The sequence below is a fragment of the Leucoraja erinacea genome, chromosome 1, assembly GCF_028641065.1.
Source record: "Leucoraja erinacea ecotype New England chromosome 1, Leri_hhj_1, whole genome shotgun sequence".
Lineage (NCBI taxonomy): Eukaryota > Metazoa > Chordata > Chondrichthyes > Rajiformes > Rajidae > Leucoraja > Leucoraja erinaceus.
Window position 1 is genome coordinate 162,938,539 of NC_073377.1, and position 24,252 is coordinate 162,962,790.

General features: G+C 37.8%; 2 protein-coding genes and 1 long non-coding RNA gene across 3 annotated transcripts in view; 2 read left to right on the forward strand and 1 right to left on the reverse strand.

Moving 5' to 3' along the window:
• fgf2 (fibroblast growth factor 2) overlaps positions 1 to 13,841 on the forward strand; it is a 49,338-nt gene extending 35,497 nt beyond the window's left edge. Inside the window, exon 3 of the mRNA XM_055647342.1 lies at positions 13,149 to 13,841. Within this exon, the coding sequence (XP_055503317.1) occupies positions 13,149 to 13,337 (189 nt within the window). The 3' untranslated portion in view covers positions 13,338 to 13,841. The remainder of the gene's footprint in view (positions 1 to 13,148) is intronic.
• A 991-nt stretch (positions 13,842 to 14,832) lies between these two features.
• nudt6 (nudix (nucleoside diphosphate linked moiety X)-type motif 6) overlaps positions 14,833 to 24,252 on the reverse strand; it is a 47,081-nt gene continuing 37,661 nt past the window's right edge. The window contains 2 exon segments of the mRNA XM_055647317.1: positions 14,833 to 16,020; positions 19,576 to 19,630. Coding sequence (XP_055503292.1) covers positions 15,650 to 16,020; positions 19,576 to 19,630 — 426 coding nt within the window. The 3' untranslated portion in view covers positions 14,833 to 15,649.
• On the forward strand, positions 16,015 to 19,334 carry LOC129704307 (uncharacterized). The gene is made up of 2 exons (XR_008724710.1): positions 16,015 to 17,721; positions 18,090 to 19,334. It is a non-coding gene; the product is annotated as an uncharacterized LOC129704307 (long non-coding RNA).

The window sequence follows — 24,252 nt, forward strand, 5'->3', positions numbered from 1 at the left end:
CTGGTGACCATGTTGCAAGTATGAGTCAAGGGCAAACTCAGCAGAGATTGTGGATAACGTCGTGAAAATGGGACATGGGCTTTAGTTTGCAGAATGAATGCAACTTCTTGCCTCACCAATAGAATAACAAAGATCAAAATAATTAAAACCTAACCTGTCAAACAACTCAACAAAAGGCTGGGTTCAAATTCAAGTATTGATAATTGTCGACTTTACCTCCTACACATTGTTTTGTTCATCTTCTATTGACATTCTGATTGTATATTTTGCATTTTAATCGATCTAGTCGCCGCGCCTGGCGATGAAAGGCCCCGCAAACGGGCCGGTTCAGCCTTTAGAAAGCGCCTGATACCTGCTTGAATCTTTCAAAAGCTACAGTGATAAATAACACTTAAACAAATAAAACTTAAGCAAATAAAGGCAAACAGAAGAACCAACCTTGGAGGGGAGCAGAGCGGGAGAGAGGGAGAGAGGGAGATGGGGGAAAAAAATACTAAATAATGTGAGTGACTGTGAATGAGGGCCTTACCTGGAAACCAGCCAGGAAACCGTTCGACCAGAGCCCTTCATTTCCTAACCTGCGTAAATCCGATACCTGTTTAAATCTTTCCCGTCCACCAAAACAGCAAATTAGTTCAAATGGTAATTGTACCCACATCAGACAGTTTTAAGAAATTCTCCATGAATACCTTCAGTAATACTTGAAGGTCAAAACACAATTGGTGACGCATCATGTTAATATGATGTTAATAGTGACATTTAAGAAGCGCTTAACAGTGACACCCTCACTGTCTCACGGAGAGCGGGGATTTTAAGAGATTTTCTGTTCACTGAATTTTAAAATCTTGATTCCAAAACGTGTCTCCCCCCCCCCACCCCGGGAATTCCACCCATGTTTCAGATACATGTCTTCTAATCAGTACAGGAGTATGTCAAAAAACAATTCAGAAGGGAGGAGGCCCGGCAAAGGAATCACTAAACCAGATGTATCAGCTTAAAATGGAATAAAGCTTTTCATATAATATAAAAAGCATGTTTCAGAGGTTTTTATTTTAAAGATGTGTAGTTTGAAGTAAACATATTTGAAGGCAGTTAATTCTCTTTCTTGAAACCCAAAGAACTTGTATATATTAACTAGCATATTTCACAAATAAAATGCTTTACAGCTAATTAAATGTGATTGACGTTGTAATGAAAATTGAAGTGCTTGGTTATGTGATGATTACATCTAACACCCACCTTTGTACGTCCTCCCTCTACCTCCTGAATAATACAATACAATACATTTTATTGTCATTTGAACCTCAAATGAAGTTCAAACAAAATTTGGTTTCTGCAGTCATACAACAAGAAAAAGAAAAAAAAAACTAAGACACCCAATTAACACAATTAACACAAACATCCATCACAGTGAATCTCCTCCTCAATGTGATGGAAGGTAAAATCATTGTCTCTCCCCTGTTTTCCAATCTTCTCCCGATGTTAAAGTCCCTGGCTGGCGATGCCGGGTGATGTAAGGCCCCGCTCCGGGTCGTTTTCAACCCCACAATTCGGGCGGGAGAAGTTGCTGTGGAGGAGACCCAGGGCAGAAAGGTTGGATTCTGAATGGGAGGGGGAGTTGAAATGCTGAGCCACCGGGAGGTCAGGTTGGTTATTGTGAACCGAGCGGAGGTGTTCGGTGAAGCGATCGCTGAACCTACGCTTGGTCTCACCGATGTAGATCAGCTGACACCTCGAGCAGTGGATGCAATAGATGAGGTTGGAGGAGATGCAGGTGAACCTCTGTCGCACCTGGAACGACTGCTTGGGTCCTTGAATGGAGTCGAGGGGGGAGGTAAAGGGACAAGTGTAGCATTTCCTGCGGTTGCCAGGGAAAGTGCCTGGAGAGGGAGTGTACATATTGATTTTGCTTTTTACTGCCCTCTCAATCATTATCTTTTGTTAATTATGTCTATTAAATAGTTTATTGCTGCGATTAAAAGAAGCACTTGGATATTTGTTATGGTTCCTCAATCATCAAAGTATATTCTTTGAATATTTTGTGTGATGGTTATTCTATACAAACTGTAAGTTGTGTTCTGATCTCTGATTACTACTTGTCATTTCATTTGAGAAGAGTTGAATATTCCCATAATTTGGCTATGTATTTCTTGCAATTCCTTTTCATCAATTGATTATTAGTGTGATGGGGTGTCTAGAATAGAATTTAAATGTATTCTGTGTCTTTTCCTTTCTGCCAGCCTCATGTTTTTTTAAAATCAGGATTATATAATATTTTGCTAATGCATGTGTATTCCTTTCCCTCTTAATCAATTTGGTATATTCTGTTATTTTTTGTAAAAATTGCAGAAACATTAATCCTTTCGAGAATCACTGCAGATTAGTTTATTGAAGCACAAAATGCCTCTCCTTGGCATTCTTTATAAGATTAGCTATTTTTAACCACTACTTGGTAATGTTGGAATGACTAGCTGCTGTAAATTTAAATTTTATGCAATAATTGTAGAATATCGAAACACTTGGATTTGCTAATCAATTGAATGTCTTTGGCACTATTCGTTATGAATTAAAATTGACCAATTATTTTTTTTATAAATTGTAAGTTTTATTCAAGTTTTTCTCATGCAGTGTTCTTTCTTCAGTTGAAAGGGTGAGCTGGCGATATTAAGCCAACCCTTCCCAGTAAAGTTGAATCCATGCTGTCAACAAAATAGAGAGAGTACAGAGGAGATTTACTAGAATGTTAGGTACACAAAAATGCTGGAGAAACTCAGCGGGTGCAGCAGCATCTATGGAGCGAAGGAGATAGGCAACGTTTTGGGCCGAAACCCTTCCTCAGCCCGAAACGTTACCCATCTCCTTCGCTCCATAGATGCTGCTGCACCCGCTGAGTTTCTCCAGCAATTTTGTGTACCTTCGATTTTCCAGCATCTGCAGTTCCTTCTTGAACACTTTACTAGAATGTTGCCTGGGTTTCAGCACCTAAGTTACAGAGAAAGGTTATTCTTTGGAGCGCAGAAGGTTAAGGGGGGACTTGATAGAGGTCTTTAAAATTGTGAGAGGGATAGACAGAGTTGACGTGGATAAGCTTTTTCCATTGAGAGTAGGGAAGATTCAAACAAGAGGACATGATTTGAGAATTAAGGGACAAAAGTTTAGGGGCAACATGAGGGGGAACTTCTTTATTCAGAGAGTGGTAGCTGTGTGGAATGAGCTTCCAGAGGAAGTGGTGAAGGCAGGTTCGTTTTTATCATTTAAAAATTAATTGGATAGGTATATGGACGGGAAATGAATGGAGGGTTATGGTCTGAGTGCAGGTAGATGGGACTAGATGGGAGTAAGTGTTCGGCACGGACTAGAAGAGCTGAGATGGCCTGTTTCCGTGCTGTAATTGTTATATGCGATGCATTGACACTGTTTGGTACTGGTTCATTATTGTCACGTGTACCAAAACACGTGTATGAAAACCTATTTTGGAGTTGGTCATACAGTATAGGCCCTTCGGCCCAACTCATCCATGCCGACAAAGATGCTCCACTTTTGCCCACATTTGCCCACATCCCTCTAAAAATGTCCCTTCAATTATTTGAAATTTTGTTCCTCTTTTTCTGCACTCAAAACCGATTCCCAAACAGATGATATAAAAAGGAAGATAGGAACTGTTCCAACAATCTCATATTAGAGTTGATTGAGTGTTTACACTAAAGGAGTGCCCAGCAGTATTCTTATTCAACGCATTTACTTTCCGTAATTTTTGGTTTCCCCATTTGATAGATTAGCCAATGTTTGTACAAAAATTGTACAATTCTGCATCTGACTATCACATAAATCCAATGCCTCCATTTTAATATATTCATTTTATAACGGTTCTGATCCAGTGCCATGATCTTTAGAGACAAAACTATCATGCTAAACATAGATCCAATCAAGGTGCCAATCTTGATTTAGTCACTGAGAATAAGTATATAGAAGTTCAAAATAATCTGTTCACAAACAAGCTCAACATACTAAACCTCCAACATACTATTTTGGGGTGAAAAGATACAGATTACATTGGAGGTATTTTTTTCCAAATGGCCCATTCTGTTTCCATTCTGAGGTTCCCATCTGCTTTAAGAAGACCATTATCATACTGATGTCAAAGAAAATCTCAAATATTATTCCTTTACGATTACTGGCTGGTGGTTCTGGCATCCACCGTTGTGAAGTGCTTCTCGTGACTTGTCACACATCCACACCAACCTCCCAGACAGCTTTTGATCCACTACAATGTGTCTACCGTCATGCCAGGTCCACAGCAAGGTGTCACCTTTCACATTACAAGGTGTGATGCTCCCAGAATTGGTGTTTCTCATAAGATATGGGGCTGCAATAGCAGTGTCTCTGAAGTGCAGAGATGTTGGCCAGTAATTTAACCCCTGCAGCTTTCATCCTGGATAGCTGTATTCAAAGGGCACCAATCACTCTATATAGATAAGGAAGCTTGTTTTTCAGCAGTGTATTCTGTGTAAAAGTTCTGTGTGAATGTCCAGTGTCGTTTGTCACTCGTCATGTTCAGTTTTCAGTCCTTCAGTTATAGTTCCATACTTTATTTGTTTTGTTAGTTGTGATGTGTTCAGTTTTTAGTTAAAGTCTGCATATATTTTAGCATGATGTTTAGCACTGCTGTTGAACCGTTTTTCGTTGTTGTGGGTTTTACAAGCTATTATGTGTACTATGTATATCTGTTGTGTTGCAAGTAAGAATTTCAATGTTCTGTTTTGGAACGTATGACAATAAAACACACTTGACTTTGTGGATCAGGAAAGAGAAATCGTTTGGCAAATCTGTTTGTGTGCGGTTATTGCCAGCAGAACCAATTGACGTGCATGAGGTCTCTCAGAAGGCCTTCAATGTTCGATAAACAAAATAATGTTTTAATTTGATCAATATATTGGAGTGAATTTAGGATTGTTGAAGGCAGACAAACAAGAGTAAAAATGAACTGGCAACTTTGGCGTTGGGAAGCTGTGATTAGTAGTTTCTGTAGGGATTGTTGGGGCCCCAGTTAATATTAATATCAGTAATTTAGATGTGGGAATCAGATATAAAACCTCCAAGGTTGATGATATAAAGCTATGTGGCAATGTTGACGGTGAGGATCAGAGGGACATAGTCAGATTAAGTGCCATTTTCAAGGAGATTCACGAGATTACATTCACGAGATGTAGAAAAATGGGAGGTCCACTATGATGAGGGACAAAATATTAAAGGACCTTGTAATTGTACTGTTAGCTGGATACGGAATAGGATAGAGGGAGCTCCAACATGCCTCTGGTAAAGAATGGCCTGTTTGAAAATGAAAAAGAACATCATGCAACAATTAAATCATTGCCCCGCACATTGAAATTAGCAATAGACATTGCAGAAGCTTTTGATCTACTAACACACACACCATTTACTTCTCATTTCCTCTCAGCTGCAAAAACATTAGATAAAGAGAAACATTAAGTATTGCAAATGCAAATGAAGGCAGCAGCAAACACGAAACCCCATTCGTTTGTAAACTTATTATTTTGACTTTGTATAACAACTGAAGCACAAATATAGTCCACAAATATGGACCATAAATTCAGCATGGATGCTTTGGCTGACATTTTTTTTTAATTTTTTTAATATTTTTATTTATTAGAAGTACAGTAAATTACAATAGTACAAGCCAGATATATCTTATTACATTTATTGTACCCCTTCATTATTTACGCTTTAAGGAAAGATTGAAATAAAGACAGTAGAGAAAGTGAGAGAAAGAAAAAGTGATCAATGAAATATATAACAGTATATGAAATATATAACAATGTATTTTTTTTTATCATGCCAATAAAGTTTTTAAATTGAAATTGAATTGAAAAAAAAAAGACCCATTAGTTAGAGAAAAGAATTAAGAAATAGAAGGAAAAAGGAAAAAAAAGGAAAAAAAACAAAAGCTCCATTATAAAAAAACTCGCAAAAGGGATATACCAACTTCATATTTTTCCTCCCCCCTTACCAGATCCGGACACCATTTCTTTTTTGAAGCACTGATGTCTTTCTTACAGTTTGGCTTTCTTCCCAACCAATTGTTCAAGCGCTTTTGATTGCAACATGCGCCTTAATTTAGTTCAACAAAGAAACTGACAAGTTACTAAAGAACTGTGATGCACCATGGCTGACATTTTTAAATGTCAATTTTTGGAAAAAGTCAGCAGATCAGACTTGAACTAAAAGCAGGCTTTTATTAAAAACATGTTTTTGATTCACAAGAGATTGTAACAATTGAACTTTGCATAAATAGTGGCCATCTGGCCTGAGCAGAGTCTATTCATTGTATTTCTGGAGTCCAGCAAGCAAAGGTGGTTGAGTGGGAGCACAGAGTACTGAAAGCACTGATGCGGTGTGAGAAAGGGCATGGTGCACTGACAGAGGTTGCTGCTTGTGATCAAGTAATTTGAGTTGGAAGAAACTCATTTACAGAAATGCCAAGAGGAAAACTGTAGAATGGAATAAGTGGGTATTCTGCAAGGATATGTCTAATGACTCCTGTTATTCAAAATGTATATGAGTAAAAGGATGTGGACTGAAACAACATTTAGGAGATTAAGCGTTTCCAGATGATGTAGCACAATTGGCAGGAATACTTCAGATGCAAAAGAAAACTATCAACAATAAATGATGCAGCAACTCAAACTAAACACTCCTCAAAAAGAAGCAGATGATATCAGGCAAACGTTCCGCATACTGAAGACCACTTTTGTTTTTCTTGGAACTGTTAGCCCCAGTACTCATTTTAGATGAATCTGCAGAGTTGTTCAGAAAATTAGTGCCATTAACTAGATACATCTGAAATTGTCTTTAGTTTCCATTTGGTATATATCAGACTCTTGTATTTGTACTTTATTCACATTGTACAGCAATGTGGAAAGAATGTGCGGAACAAAACTTGTCGAATTTGACAGTGGTTTAATGTATATTTTTTTAGAAAGTGTAGATCACTAACAAGACCATCTCCATTTGTACTTATTTGGCCATTTTGAACCACAGCAACTGTGTGATAAAGATACTCGCTGAATATTACATGCAAGGGAGTTCTGCCTCTGACTAGTGACAATGTAGGCAGAATAATGTAGGAAGAGAATTCCCAATGCAAACCGTCACCTATCCACTTTGTTCAGAAAAGTGGATATCTGCTGAGTTACTCCAACATTTTGTGTCTATCTGAGGAAGAACGGCAATCTGGTAGAGAAATTGGAGAACTCGGTATCCACATATGTCAACTGTCATTGTCCTTTTGGGAAGTTGGGATTACGGATATCTTGCAGAATTCAAAATCATCAGAATTGATGGATTGCCCTCAAATTAAGAGGGAACATTATGCACTGCTTCAGGTTTTGTTTTACTTTGGCTTGTGAGGCCGTGTGCTTAGGATACCCAAGCAATAGAAAATATGTTTGCATTCAAATGTGGGAGAAAAGGAACAGCAACTACCATAACCCGGATGGAGTAAAACAGGACTTAAAAATTTTTTTTTTTCTTTAAAAAAATCAATAGTAACATTTTAAATTGGTGGTTGGTGCTTGGTGCTTGTTGCTGCGGCTGCTCGGACAGGGGAGGGTGAGCGAGTTACATTAATGCTACAGCATCACTGGGGAAAAAAGGTTTAAACAAAAATAGTCACTTTCTGGTTTTCTAATTGCTGTCAGTTCCTCAACGATGTGCTCTGTGGGTCCAACAGATGTGGGCTCGTGAGGGAACAGAAAACATTTTACATACATAAAGATAGTAGCAGTGTTCAATGTGCCAACAAAATGGATCTTGATTCGCAAGTGGCATGAAATATTTAATAAACAATTTTGCTTAAGCATGAAGTCTTGCATTCTGGAGACGAGGAGAAAGCTAAATCCTGCCCCCTCTAATAATCAACAAACAATAGTGGATGGGCAGCATCAGATTCAGATTCAGATTCAATTTTAATTGTCATTGTCAGTGTACAGTACAGAGACAACGAAAAGCATTTAGCATCTCCCTGGAAGAGCGACATAGCAAATGATTTGAATAAATAATAACAAGTGTCCGGGGGGGGGGGGGGGGGGTGGTGACTGGCAGTCACCGAGGTACGTTGTTGAGTAGAGTGACAGCCGCCGGGAAGAAGCTGTTCCTGGACCTGCTGGTTCAGCAACGGAGAGATCTGTAGCGCCTCCCAGATGGTAGGAGGGTAAACGGTCCATTGTTGGGGTGAGAGCAGTCCTTGGTGATGCTGAGCGCCCTCCGCAGACAACGCTTGCTTTGGACACTCAATGGAGGGGAGCGAGGAACCGGAGATGCGTTGGGCAATTTTCACCACCCTCTGCAGTGCCTTCCGGTCGGTGTGGGTGTTCATGTGGGTGTTCATCTCCTTTAGGGGTGATAATTAGTGCAGTGGGAAATATCAGAAGAACCAATATTCAATTGGCCCCGACCATGCTTCATATTGCCCTCCAACAAGTTTGAAAGCACAAATGGAGGTTGCACACAACAGTTATTATTGATTAGCAATTGTAAAGAATGAATTTAAAACATTAAATTAGTTGACACCAAAGGACAAAGGACATTTATTGTCACTTACACCAATTGGTGCAGTGAAATTTGAGTTTCCATGCAGTACACAAATAAGATACACACCACACTATAGATTTTAACATATAAACATCCCCCCACAGAGGAATCAACGTTTCCCACTGTGAGGGAAGGCAACAAAGTTCAGTCCCCTCCCTCTTGATCACCCATGGTCGGGGCCTTTTGAATATTGGTTCTTCTGATATTTCCCACTGCACTAATTATCATCCCTAAAGGAGGTGAACACCCACATGTTGCCCATCCACAAATGTTTGTTGATCATTAGAGGGGGCAGGACTTGGCTTTCTCCTCGTCTCCAGAATGCAAGACTTCATGCTTAAGCAAAATTGCTTATTAAATATTTCATGCCACTTGTGAATCAAGATCCATTTTGTTGGCAACGTTGAACACTGCTACTATCTTTATGTATGTAAAATGTTTTCTGTTCCCTCACGAGCCCACATCTGTAAACTATGAAAGTTTGAAGTGCTGGCTTGCAGAAGGCAGGCAGCATCAGTGGAGAGAAGTGAACTTGCAGACGAGTCAAGTGGGGAGACGCATGGTGATGATAGACAAGACTGCAGGTGATAAGTAGAGAAGACACCATTTTCTACCAGCTATCTCCCATCTACTTCAGTCTGAAGAAGGTCCCCAAACCGAAATATCATCTTATCCATTTTACCTCTGCAGTTCCTGCCTGACCTGCTGAGTTGCTCCAGCTGTTTCTTTTTTACAGCATCTGTAGTCCCTTGGGTCTTCTTGTAATCCTTTTTGGAAAACGTGCGTATAAATTAGAGCTAGGTTGTGTCCAGATGTGGCTCAAAGTCCAGTCCCCATTTGCCACAGTTACATTTATTCTGACATAAACATTGTCAGCTAACTAGTTAATTTATGTGTTTCGACCCCTCCAAACTCTCAAATTGAGCTGAGGAGCGCACAAAGAAGATGATAAAATCTAATACTTCAGTGAACAGAACAAGCTCCAATTTTTAGCTAGGAGATGCAATCCATGGGTGATAAAACAATGCATTGACTGAGGTGGAAGATGAATTAATTGCTGTTCCAAATTGGGTGGAAAATGAAAGTTGGTTTAGAAAATTGAGATGGTGAGAAAGGGAGGCAAGTGGGATGAAGGTCTTCAACTGTAAATAGTGGAATATCAGCAATTAATAAAATTATCATCTTGTCAAAAGGGTACTTAGACTGCCTCTAACATGTCCTAAAATATCTCTGGTGGGTTTATTAGTACTCTACATTTCAGCCCTGGGGGACTTGGTTCATGTCAATAGAGACACAGTGAAATAAAGTTATTTTGTGTAGCCAATTAGACAGGATGTTGTGGATATTAATATTGTATTGTGTAATGCCATAGATACATTAATAATGGTGAGCACCATTATCTTCTATATTTTGAAAGGCCTACATATTCATGTTACTTGTGTCTTAGTAACCAGTGGCTTTGCATAGTGGAGGAAACAGTTAAATGTTAAGTCCAGCAAGCTTGTGGCTGTTTGAAAGAAAAAAACTCTGCTTTATAGTTTGTCATGTTTGTGTTCCTCAATGAGCATTGAAGCCAATTCTGACAGGCTTTCCTAGGACCTGCAGATTAAGAGACTATGAAGCACAAAATTAAAATAAATCAAAAACCCGTGTTCTTGGACAATGCAATTCAGTAAAGTGTGCATTCTGCCATTGCCATAGGTCCAAAAATGTATAGACCGACATATTTTGAAAAGTCGCAATTAAGGCTTACACAATAGACAATAGGTGCAGGAGTAGGCCATTCGGCCCTTCGAGCCAGCATCGCCATTCAAGGTGATCATGGCTGATCGTCCCCAATCATTACCCCGTTCCTGCCTTCTCCGCATATCCCCTGACTCCGCTATTTTTAAGAGCCCTATCTAGCTCTCTCTTGAAAGCATCCAGAGAACCTGCCTCCACCGCCCTCTGAGGCAGAGAATTCCACAGACTCGCCACTCTCTGTGAGAAAAAGTGTTTCCACATCTCCGTTCTAAATGGCTTACTCCTTATTCTTAAACTGTGGCCCCTGGTTCTGGACTCCCCCAACATTGGGAACATGTTTCCTGTCTCTAGCGTGTCCAAGCCCTTAACAATCTTATATGTTTCAATGAACACCCACTGGCCAATTGGTAATATGGCTGAGCTTTAACCACTAATTCTGTTACTGTAGCTGTATTCCAGTGTCAATTATTATCTTCAAGAGGGGCAAAGGGAGGAAATTGGAGAAAAGGAGGATCAAATTATAATTGGTAGCAGGGAAACAGCATCACCTACAGTCTTTATATTCAACTATTTACCTTATTATTCTCCCCCCCGATGCCTTGGGTATTGCTCTTATTTCTCATTCTCTCTCTATTCCTGTTTCTTCAATTCTTTGCCTATGTCTCAGCAGTTCCATCATGAGAAGAGCAAATATTCAACTACTACAGGTACCTCTGGTGTAAAGATTACATTGGAGCACAGAATAGCGGCCTATATTTAACATGAGAGAAAATATGTCAATCCAAAGGGGGACTTTGTTTCAAAGGATTGTACAGTTGAATTATTTGGGGCAGTTTAAAAAATGTTTGACACTTGCATTCAATTTACAATGCAATCTTTGGAGTTCCGAGTTAACTTTACATGTTTTGATTTTAAAATAATCATGCATATCTGTGTTACATATTTACAACAGATTACCAGGTCATTATTTTTACCTGATTCAGATTCAGTGGTTGCACCACAATTCTGAAAGTGAATTTTGCTTTGTGGAAATATTCACAGGCGGTACATTTTTGCTACTTTTCCAACAGTAACATAACCTCAGAATAAACTTGAGGGAAATGAGTTTTGCAGATCAGACCAGATCATCGTTGCCGGAATTAGAGCTCCTGTGTATATATATATTTTAAATAAGATTCCTATGAAGAGAAAATTGCAACTTTTAAGCCTCTTTCAGAGTATTCCAAAGTGAATTACAATCCCTCTTTAACCGTTATAAAAATTATTTTACCTCTATAGGGTGGAACGGACTTGACGACAAACATACTTAAATTGTTGAAATTCTCAGTTCAGATTCTGCTTTGCTTTGTTTAGTTTTTTAATTTATTTTATTTTTATTCTTATTTTATTATTATTAAAAAAAATTTCCTTTAGTTTAGGGGGGTTTTGTTTTTTCCTTTTTTCTTTTTGTCTTTTTATCTTTATGTTTTTTTTTTTACATTTATAAGTTTCCTTTTAAAGATTTAAGTATACTTACATAGAGACCGGGAGATCTATATTCAATGTGTATTTTGACACTGGACTCGTATTAGGTTATACCTATTATTAATGTAATCCTGATCCCTATGTATCAATACCATTATTATGTTTATCATTATTCTTTTTGCTCTGTTTTCTATGTTTTATTTTTGTTTATTTTCCCCCAAAAAACAAAAATAAAACATAAAAAACAGAGCATAAGAATAATGATAAACATAACAATGGTATTGATACATGGGGATCATGATTTTTTTTTTCCCAAAAAAACCAATACATTTTTAAAAGAAAAGAAAGAATGACAAAATAAAAAGTCTAGAGTGTAGTCACTGTTGTAATAAATACAAGGTTTGTGGCAGTCAATTTACATTTAACAAGCTATTACAAACACGTCAATGTGGTAATGACCAATGAATGTGCTTCAGTGATGTTGAGGGTTAAATGTTGATCGGACACTGGGATACCCTCCTGCTCTTGTAAAAGATGCAAGGGCACTCTTTCGTTACACTTGAGGGGGCAGATGGGATTTCATTTAATGTCTTTATCTGAAAGATTACCTTACCACCAATACAGCAATTCCTCATCATGAGATATTGAAAGATCAGCCTAGATGTTTATATTTCAACCTCTGAAGTACGATATGACCCTGGCATCCCTCAACTTGGGAAGGTGTGACGAGCTGAGTTACAGTTAGTACAGTGAATGTTTGCCAATTGTACCTTTCAAGTCTCCCTGCAACTGCAATTTAATATGTCTAAAATAAAACATTACCCATTGGGCCTCCAATCAAATGTAAGGTACTGTTTGTAAAAAAAAAGGACAATGGTAATCTCAGTCAGTGATTTCCTGAAATAATGATTGTTTAATGAACCAGTAACAATGACATTCTTGCACTGTTGTCCCGTAACAGAAGACTGCCATAATTTTTTAACTTTTATAAATGTATGCCAAGTAATACTAACACAAGAGTTGCAAAATGTGAGGTCTCTTGAAAGCATCCAGAGAACCTACCTCCACCGCCCTCTGAGGCAGAGAATTCCACAGACTCACCACTCTCTGTGAAAAAAAGTGTTTCCTCGTCTCAGTTCTAAATGGCTTGCTCCTTACTCTTAAACTATGGCCCCTGGTTCTGGACTCCCCCAACACCTGGTGAAGAAGAATCCCTGACATAAAATACCAGTTTTGTGTTTCTCTCTCTACTGATGCTGCTTGACCTGCAGGTACATCTATCTACCTTGCCTTTCTGGGAAATTAACTGCAGTTTTTATTTGTTGTTTCAGAAATTGCCAACCGACGAATGCTTCTTTCATGAACGATTGGAGCCAAATAACTACAACACCTATCGCTCAAAGAAAAATGAAAATTGGTATGTTGCTCTCAAAAGGACTGGACAGTACAAACTCGGACCAAGAACTGGACCAGGACAGAAGGCGATTCTGTTTCTGCCAATGTCTGCAAAGTATTCATAATCCAATCCCAGCTTTTTCTTTTTAATTTAAAGAGTGATGATTTAACTTTTGATATGACTGTTTTATTGCTGTGAAAGGTATAAATGTATACAGTAAAATGTCACCATGGTCTTGTGTTGTTTGGGTAGTCTTACAAACTGCAGTATATGAACTGTGCACTATCAAGCTACATAAAATGTGATTTTAATAAAGCATCAACACATCCTTGGTTCTTTAAATGGTACAGTCATAAACACTAATTTAATAATGTTCTTTGTATAACCCAATATATTGGTTTATGTAATAATTGTTAAAATGTAACAGCTGTATAATTTGATTTAAACAAGCAGTTGATGCAGAGTATTTGGGAGAATGGATACATACATTAATGTGTGGCCACTGGTCAAATGTTGTTTGATTGGCTTAAATTATTTGATTGCAAGCATGAAAAGAATTCAGAATTCTGTTTTCATATCCAGATACTTCTGTACTGCCAGATTAAAATATTTTTGGTTTTTATATAAACGGTAATAATTAATTGGTTCGTTGCTCCATGTGATACTCATGACATTGTAAATATGTAACCTTCTGCATGTACCATCAATCCCCATCGAAAGGTGTGGGGAAAGTGCTCCTTGTTCAGTTAGGAATGCAATTTTACTTCCATACAGTTCTGCATGTTTAGAAAATTATAGATCAAAGTAACCACAAATGTAGATTGTATAATAGAGATTTTTGTAAATTTAGTTTGCTCCTTAGTTCTTCATGGCTTAGGGCCGTAATCATCTGGAAAAGCTATCTTATAAATATTTGCTAAAACCCCACATGTTTTTATTTTTTAAAAGGAACCCTTTTGTATTACATGTTTTTTTCTGATACATTGAATATACACCATTTTATATTGTGAAATGTTAGTGAAGGGATTTGTATATCTACCATGTTCAGGACTATATGAGACTATACTGAGTCTCAACTAAATATTGTTCAACTAAATATAAAACTTCATCCTCACAAAAATAGTTTCTTTAACCCTCTGTTAGAAATGAATGTAGTCCAAATTCATTTGGTACTGGTTTATTAGTGGGACGTGGACCAAGATACAGTGACCAACATTTTTCCATGCTAACCAGACAAATCATATCATATACTTGAGTACATCATGTAGCACAAATAAACAATCCAGAATATAGTGTAACAATACAGGGAAGGTGCAGATTAAATGTTCAAGGGCCAAAAATGATCTCTTTCTTACTTCCACCTTGCACTCCCCTCCCCCACATTGATCAATATACCAGCTTGATAATTATAGGGAGATTATGAAGAACATGATAACATTTGTCCTTGCATTCTCTTTTGTTTCAATTTGGACATTCTTCATCCTTCCTAATGTTAACTGAAGATAGTTTGTCAAATATTGTTAACAGTACTATTTTTAAATTTGATTCTGTGCATGTTTCTATTGTTATTGGTCCCAGCACACATTTTGTATTCTGTCGTCACTGTTTTCATACCTAGCTGATCTTATGAAACTTAGCTGACGTGACGTTTTAAAAGTCTTGTTCACTAATCCACATGTGGTTGCTGAACCATACATCATCTTGAATTTAAACTCTCAGCTAACTTTTCAGATTCCCCCAAGACTATACACTTTCCATCTTTGGAACATGTTCCAGGTGTGCAATTCTCAGATCTCCTTATTCTGCCACTTTGGGCCTCTTGTAGTCCCACATTCTCCAGTCCCAACATTGCAATCCTTTCACTGAGTAGAGGTGGCGGTCTACATCAGCTGAAATGGGAAGGAATAAAGACACATGGTGAAATATTAGGCCGGGGTGAAGATTAACTGAGATATTTTTGATCAAGATTGATACTTCCTCAGAGACCGCTGGTTATAAACTGGGGATATAAATTCAATGCGTTACAATTATAGCTAAACATTCTGTCAGCAATCTCCTATTTGGCCAATTTGCCAATTACAAAAGGATGTAAATGTGCTCTAAGTTCATGTTTAATATGAAGGAAAAGGAGAAATCACAGTAATATCATGTTCAGTTATGAGGCATTTTACGATGCTCATTTGTAACTTAAAATTAAAGATGTTCAATTATGAGACTTAGGAATTGATTGTTATTTTCAGAATTGACGAGCTGCAATGAGATGTGAGTATATCTTAAAAGCATTGCAAAATTCTGCACTTTGGGGAGAGTAGCATCTTACCCAATTTAAATCTCATCAGTGATGTACTTCTGTCAGTATTGATTTGAACAAATAGAATACGGCATTTCTACTAGATGCCGTTTTATTCAGAGCCCGTGTGATATAAAATTCTTAAATTACTCCGGTAATGCTTTGTAATAAAGTTTGTAGGGGCGACCAGTATAAATGGCTGAAAACTCTGTCATTTTTAAATCAATCTTGTCAAAGCCTTCCCTATATCCATATAACAATAGCTTGGCTATCCTGCTGGTTATAGGTGTTGCACATTCTGTCCTAGTCAGCTCCACAAGGTCCATCCATTCACACTGTATACATTCTTCTTGGGAAAAATTGATGTCAAACGAGAGAGCTTTCAAACGACAAATAGCGTACATATCAGATTTCCCAAAAGCTCCTGGATGGTTATGTTGTTGCCTGATGCTTAGAAGTGATTTAAATGTGGATCTTATCCCAGTCTCTTCGAAGACTTCTCGTACTGCTGTTTCACCTAGAATCAACACCCAGATTTAATTGCAAATGTTGTGAAAAATGTCAAGTGAAAAATAAATACGCTTGCTTAAAATGTTTAAGGATTAATTACAGGAACACTAAACATTGATATCAACAGTTTCGGTGTGAAAGGGATATTTTTCAAACGAGCGGGGTTGGTCAAAAATCTAATGACCCACTTCAAATTACATTGAGTTTTGTCCACCAAATTGTGTCTGTGATCTAGTTAAACAGTGCACCTTTATGTCACGTGTGCAGTTAAAGGTGGATTGTTCTACCAGATCCAGACATGCAATGAAGTTGGATTTTGCCAGAAATGAAGTGTAATTTTCATGAAATCCAGAACCTTCATTGCACTTAAGAAATGATGCATGGTGATTTATTCCCCGAGTAGAAAAACATTACAGCTGTTATTCGACGCCAAGGTGAGAGGGACAAATTTAAAGGCGATGTGTGGGATTATTTTTTAAAGTGGGTGGTGAGTACCTTGTGCAGCCAGGGGTGGTGGTTGAGGCAGATGCGGTAGAAGCATTTAAGAAGCTTTTGGATAGGCATATCAATATGCCAGGAATGGAGGGATCTGTGCAGGTAGATAAGGGATGGTCTTGGTATCATGTTCGGCAAACATCGCGGGCCAAAGGGCTTGTTCTTGTGCTGTACTATTCAATGTTATACCATAGAAAACAATGTATACTATATAGTAGTATCAATTATTGGAATTTAAGAATATTGAAACCAGATCATTAATGCATCCCTTGAACTGATTTTTATCCAGATGAACCAATTCTTTCTACATTATTCTGAAATGCTTACCATGTACCATGTTTGAAATACATTAGTGACTTAATTAAGCACTGCTTGGCTATTTTTCATTTTAGGAAAGGACTGGTTTAACTTTTGTGTAAAAATCAACAATTGTTTATTATGCATTTAGATGTTATAAGATTTATTTTGTTACTGCTTACCTATTTGGGCAATACTCAAGGTTGTTAGTAGCTGTTTCCTAAATCAGAAGGTTGCACAAAGTTGCAAGCGATCATTCTTAAGCCAAATTGGGATTGTAAATTGGGAATAAGAGGATGGCTGAGGAACAGATTACACACAGTGAAGCATTTGTCAATGACAGTGACACCAGAGGTATGTGGCCCATAGGATTCTGTTGCTCATTTTATACAATGTGCCATTTTCTGAAACACTATGTCCCATATTAATATTTTTAGTAAAACAATAGTCTAGTTAAACAAAAAAACTAATTCTGTCTAAACGTATTAATTAGAAAATTGAAGATTACTTAGGTGGACAGAAAGATTAAGTGTACATTTACTGAGCTGCTAGCTTTAAAAGGCAGGGTAAGAGTTAGTTAGGAACATGCTTTTCCATATTATTTAAAATACTTACTGAAAATTTGTTTATACATTGCAAATAAAACAAGCAAATATATAAACAGTGAAAGGTGCGTATTATCAATTAATTTGATTCTGTCCATCTCATTTAAAAGTAGTTTAGGATTTTTTTCCTAATTTAATGCATCTGAGATACACCAGTGGCAATTCTGAAATTCTTGAAGTGCAATGCATTTTTGTTAATGACCAACTCAGCACTTAGCCTGATGTTAATGCCTTGAGAAATAAAATACATTTTTACATAGAATTTCATGTGTAAGCCTTGAACTTGATTGTTTGGTACAATGTAGTAATAGGTGAGCAGAAGGAGTTGAGTGAAACTCCAGTAAGAGCTGCTAAAAGGCCTGTCCCACTTATGCGAGTTTTTCGGCGACTGCCAGCACCCGTGATAGGTCGCCGAAAATTTTCAACATGTTGAAAATTCAGCGGCGACCAGAAAGAAGCTATGACTCTTTGGGTGACAAGGAGACTACTCACGGCCATACAGGCAACATCCTGGCGACATGTCGAGGGGTGAAACCTGTATGGTCGTGAGTAGTCGCCCAAAGAGTCGTACCTTGTTCTGGTCGCCGCTGGATATTCAACATGTTGAAAATCTTCGGCGACCTGTTATGACCTATGGCGGGTGCCGGCAGTCGCCGAAAAAGTCATGTAAGTGGGACAGGCCCTTAACTCTGCTGAACAATACCAATCTGTACCATAACAATACCATTAACACTATCAATACCAAATCCCATGACAATGTGAATATTTATTTTAGTATACAGAAATCAAGTTATAAAACCGATTTTGCTTGATTATACAGCATACACTGACTTTTAATGGAAATAAAGAAAATGCTTGATCTACACAAGGTCAGGTAGTATGTGGAAAAAGGAACAGAGACAATTTGATAACCGTTTGATAACCGATCATGAAATTGAAATGTTAATCGTTTTTCTCTCCACGGATGTTACCTGACCCAAGTATTTCCAGCATTTTGTGTTTTCATTTTTCATCTGTAGTTTTTACTTTTTGATTACACACTGATGTTGGCACAAATTATTGACATTGTCTGACAGCAGAAAAAGAACAGCTGAAATAATTTGTGTTAATGTGAACAAACTTCAGAATTCTCGACCTGAAACGTCACCTACTCCTTTTCTCCATAGATGCTGCCTGACTGAGTTTCTCCAGCATTTTTTGTCTACCAGAATTATTCAAAGCATTTCTCTTGCAACAATATACTGAGAAAGGATACAACCATATGTTCCAATAGTAATTGTGAAAAATTGATTATTATCTATTTTACATGAATTCTCTGAGAATTTACTGAATAACTTTAATTTCTGGCAGAATGAAGGTAACAATTGTACCTTCAAATCCACCTGGAAATGGAGAGGAGTAGCAATAAGCAAATATAGATGCTTTTTATCAATCATTCTATCATAGAAACATAGAAATTAGGTGCAGGAGTAGGCCATTCGCGACCATACTCACGACCATACAGGTTTCACCCCTCGACATGTCGCCAGGATGTTGCCTGTATGGTCGTGAATAGTCTCCTTGTCACCCAAAGATGCTTTTTATCAATCATTCTATCATAAAATGGCCACATTTTCCAATTTTGTGGCGGGGATTAGCCTTTCCAAATAGAAGACCACCTTGTTAAGACAATTAAATGGTGGTTGTAAACTGACATTTAAATTAGTAAGACTTTTTCTATTGGAGTGTTAAGCTGCTGTTGAGACTCGGAGATGTACACTTTAGGGTTCCTCCAAAAACCGGTTCCCTTTAACAAACATGCCTTGGCGAATGTAACCAAATCCAGATTTCAGTTTCAAAAAGTCTTAATACTTCAGCAATGTCCTGACTTTTTTCATTTTTATTTAATATGCTGTTTTTAGTAAATCAAATATTCTTTCCGAAACAGTTGTAAAACCACATCTGTCTATTTTTGTATTGGGGAAATAAATTTTGATTCTGACTCAAAATTCAACAGCCAAAGTAAATGCCAAAGGAATATAAAACAGATCATCAGAATGTAAACAAAAGTAACTTCAAGGTTAATTAATTCCTTCCCCTTATTTAAAGGTCAGGAGGCAGTAGAATGATATTCTTGTTGTTAGCTTAATGCATGATTCATAGCTGTTTTATTTATATGCACTTACCAATATCTTCACCCGGATCTGAGAGGCCTCCTGGAAACTTCCAAGCGTTTTTTGTCTTTAAAGAAGTACAAATGCAAGTCACTTAAACTGCAATAAATGTGACAATATTACTCGTTGCTTTTTAAAATGATGCTTAAAACACAAAATTGTATACATTGGTTTTCAGTTAAATAAAGCTGTGTCTTTACGGCGTTGATATTTTAAAAAATATGTGATGTGTATCATCCTACTGATGCTCTTGGAACAAATGGAAACGGATGTCTTAAAATTACATGAAAAATGTATGTTTTTTTTTTACATATACAAACTCAATGCTGCTAGTTCTTAAAGGAGAGTAGGGAGAATGGGAAGTTGATTTTTTAAAATCAAGCTGCTATGTTTGGAAAATGTACAGGCTGCAGCAACGTTATATTCATACCAATGCATTGTTATATTAGCTATCGCTTTTAATAGTGGTCTTTTGAAATGTATCGATGTATTTGTGTTTTGTTTAATCAAATGTATTTGCGTTTTGCTCAACAAATGCAAGTTTCTGTCTGTAGTACTGTACTGGTTTAGTTTAAAAAATATGTCCTCTATTCTGATCTCGTTAAATAGATTCAAATGTATTTTCATGTCTGCAGCAAAGAAACATTAAAAATATCTGTTTAAGACAACTGTCGGTTGTAAATATTTTAATACAACTGCAACAATAAAAACATTACAATAATTAATTATTTCCATGGCTGGCATCAGCCCACCATAACATGGACGCAGTGTTTGATGAGTTTACTGCTTTATAATTTTAATCACTCTATTTCACAGTGATTGGGAAGAGAAAGAAAAGCTCATTTGAACATTTTCCGTTCCAACTATCCTCCACTGGTCTAAAATGTATTTTAACCAGCGTTTTAGAAAGAAACTTGGTGCCAGTGTAGAAATGCCAGAAATGAAAGTGTACGGGGAATCTTGATGTGTTACGATCTTTGTGTTTCCTTTGGGTTCAGTCCTGTAATCATATCTTGCATGGAGCCTACGCAAAATATGCCTTTCCTTGTTTATAGGAACCATGAATTGAGCTGGATGTCATCATTGCACTCCACTGTTTTCACATTGGTATTTGATGGAGCATGTCATTTACTAAACCATGGTGGTCTAAATCCTCTGGAATAGTTTTAGTTTAATGCTAAATACAAGCAAGTTCGCAGTAAACACGCCTCAACGCAATCAAATAAAATTGCTAACTTTTGACATCAATTTCATTCTTTAAACATACCATTGAATGGCAAAATATCAAACGATATTGCTGACAACTCCCTTTAGCCACTTTTCACTGGGTCAAAACACAGCACTTCAAATCCTCCAGCTCATTTTTTTCCAACATTGCTAACAAATGTCGGTTTGGAAAGAGGACTTCTTTTAGAACATTGACCACTCACAGTTAAAGTAACAGCTCTAAGAGACAATAGTGTCTGATCACTATGGGAAGTAATGTGGAAAGAGGGGATGTAAAATAATATACAGTTTAAATTCAATATAACATTTCCTACTTGTTAATTCCCAAAGTAACTTTTAAGTTTAAATTCCTGATGGAAATCGTGTTGTCAACTAATTTGGCGCGCGTATTGCAATATTACTAATTAATCACTGGCGTTATATTCAATTTATGTTATGTGAACACGCTTTGTAGCAGAACTATCTGCATCTTCTCAATGTTAACAATGGAAGAGCAATATATGCTAGTATTAACGGCAATGAATATATATATTAACATAGAAACAAAGAAAATAGGTGCAGGAGGAGGCCATTTGGCCCTTTGAGCCTGCATCGCCATTCATTGTGATCGTGGCTGATCATCCATAATCAGTAACCCGGAGGATGAGTGGAGATCTTATAGAGGTTTTCCAAAATCATGAGAGGAATAGATCGGGTAGATGCACAGAGTCTTTTACCCAGAGTAGGGGAATCGTGGACCAGAGGACATAGGTTCAATGTGAAGGGGAAAATAATTAATAGGAATCCGAGGGGTAACTTTTTCACACAGTGGGTGTATGGAACAATTGCCAGAGGAGGTAGTTGAGGCTGGGACTATCCCATCGTTTAAGAAACTGTTGGACCAGTACATGGATAGGAGAGGTTTGGAAGGATATGGACCAAGTGCAGGCAAGTGGGACTAGGGTATCTGGGACATTGTTGGCCGGTGTGGGCAAGTTGGGCCGAAGGGCCTGTTTTCACAATGTATCACTCTTTGACTCTATTAAAAGGTAGTGGAGGCCAATTCACTGGATGTTTTCGAGTTAGATTTTGTACTTAGGGCTAAAGGAATCAAGAGATATGGGGAAAAAAGCAGGAACGGGGCACTGATTTTAGGTGATCAGCCATTATATTGAATGGCGGTGCTGGCTTGAAGGGCTGAATGGCCTAGTCCACCTATTTTTCTGTTTCTATGTCCAGGTCAATGCACGGCATCATTTAATAATGTAAACTCATGAATCTAACTTCTAAGGTAGTAAAGTGACTAAAATACCTTTTAAACTTAAAATCACGTTCATGTAATTTTATACTTTGAACTAGTAGAGCAAGTGCTTAAAGGCAAGAACATTGCATTGCTAAATTGCACAATTTGTATCTTATTCCCTGTTTTTAGAATGCATCGGAATCGTTTTCCCTTAGATTAAATAGCACTCTGGCAAAGTCACAAGTGCAAATTGCTCCCATTTTAGCGCTCTGTTCAGTTCATGATATCAAATTAAATGCTCTCAGCTGGACTGTTACCATGCCTCATACACACAATAGCTTGTTTCAATTGCACACTATGAGTAATCACTTTAGCATAATACCATAGGATTATTCATGTTCTGGAAATGTTTCACGATTTAAATCAGAAAGACAGAGAGAAGGCAAATTGGAAAGGGGACTGCTTTTAGTACATAGCAGGGAACAAAACGTTTCGATCAAGTTTTCAACTTTAGGCTGAAGTTTTCAATGACAGGCATCATTCAGTTACAATGGCGGTATTTCTGTAAGACTAAATACAGTTGCAATGGGATGGGAAGTAAGCTACGATTAACGGGCCCTAGCTTCTCTGCTAATGTTGATTGATGACACTTTGTAGAGCCAGGTCCCAGAAATGGCAAGTGTAAATAGCACGGCACCCTCAATACAATACAATATTTATTCCATGTCATTTAAACCTCAGTGAGGCTCAAATGAAACTCGACAGGGGAATGTAGAAACATGGATCAGCAGGGGGTGGTTTACAAAAAAAAGTCACAATGTACTGAAGTAACTCATAGAAAATAGATGTGGGACATTCGGCCCTTTGAGCCAGCTCCGTCATTCAATATGATCATGGCTGATCATTCAGAATCAGTACCCCATTTTTGCTTTCTCCCCATATCCCTTGATTCTGTTAGCCCTAAGAGCTATATCTGTCTTTCTCTAGAATACAGCAAATATACTCAGTGGCTCAGGCAGCATCTCTGGAGAGTGTGGATATTTGACATTAAGCGTCAGGACCCTTCCTTCGGGACAGGTCCCAGGTCCCTGTTGGAACCTGCGACAAGCAACCATCTCCTTATCAGGCTGGATGATCTTAATATCCATATGCCCAAGATCAACACCAATCAAAACAGTGAGACACCATATGGATGGTATTCAAATAAAGTTGCCGTTTCAGTGGTATGTTGGAGATGGAGGATAAGTAAAGATACTAGATAGAATAAAACATATTAGACATGTCTTCTGATCTAGACGCAAAGAATGTGAGAAAACTGAGGGAAGCACGGGTGAGAATTGGATTAGCTCTGACTATGATCTTTCAATCTCTTTTGGATATGCATTTGGTGCCTGAGGCCTGGAGGATTTAGCACGTTGCACCTATTCAATAAAGAGATGATAAACCTGGTACACAAAAAAGCTGGAGAAACTCAGCGGGTGCAGCAGCATCTATGGAGCGAAGGAAATAGGCAAAGTTTCGGGCCGAAACCCTTCTTCAGACCTGGTAACTGCAGGTCAGTCAGTTTAACGTAGAGATTAAGAAGAACTATTGGCACGGACAAAATTAACTATAGAATAATTTGATGAATATATTAAATTCAAGAGACTGTAAAATGAACTTCCAAAAGTTATTTGACAAAATAATGGATTTACCCTGAAAAATGAAATTTAAGGAATGATGGTAGAAGGATATGGGCCAAATGTGGGCTGGTGGGACTAGTGTCGATGGGGCATCTTGGTCAACATAGGCAAATTGGGCGAAAGGGCTGTTTCTGTGTTGTATGACAATAACTCTGGGCCATAATTGACTAGTGGTTAAGAGAATAGATGGCGGGGGGGGGGGGGGGGGGGGTTCCTGACTAATGAAGAGAGTACCTATTAATTTTATTAGGACCATTGCTTATCTTGAGACATATGTGACCAGGGCAAAGGGAGTATTATTTTGAAGTGATGCAATTTTTTTTTAGCCTAGACTTATAATGGGAAGATACATCAACAGACAGGCGATATTGACATTCTAGTTCACAGGTACTCATTCTGTGGACTGAACCTTGTCCAGAGTGAAAAGATTTGACTTGAGAAACATCTTAATAATAATAATTAAATGAGATGCGTGTATGTATGCCTGTGGTGTAGCTACTTGTGGCCCCTCCAAAATCGTGCTTTGAGTAGCAAGCCAAGCAAGACGCCCTACGCTTG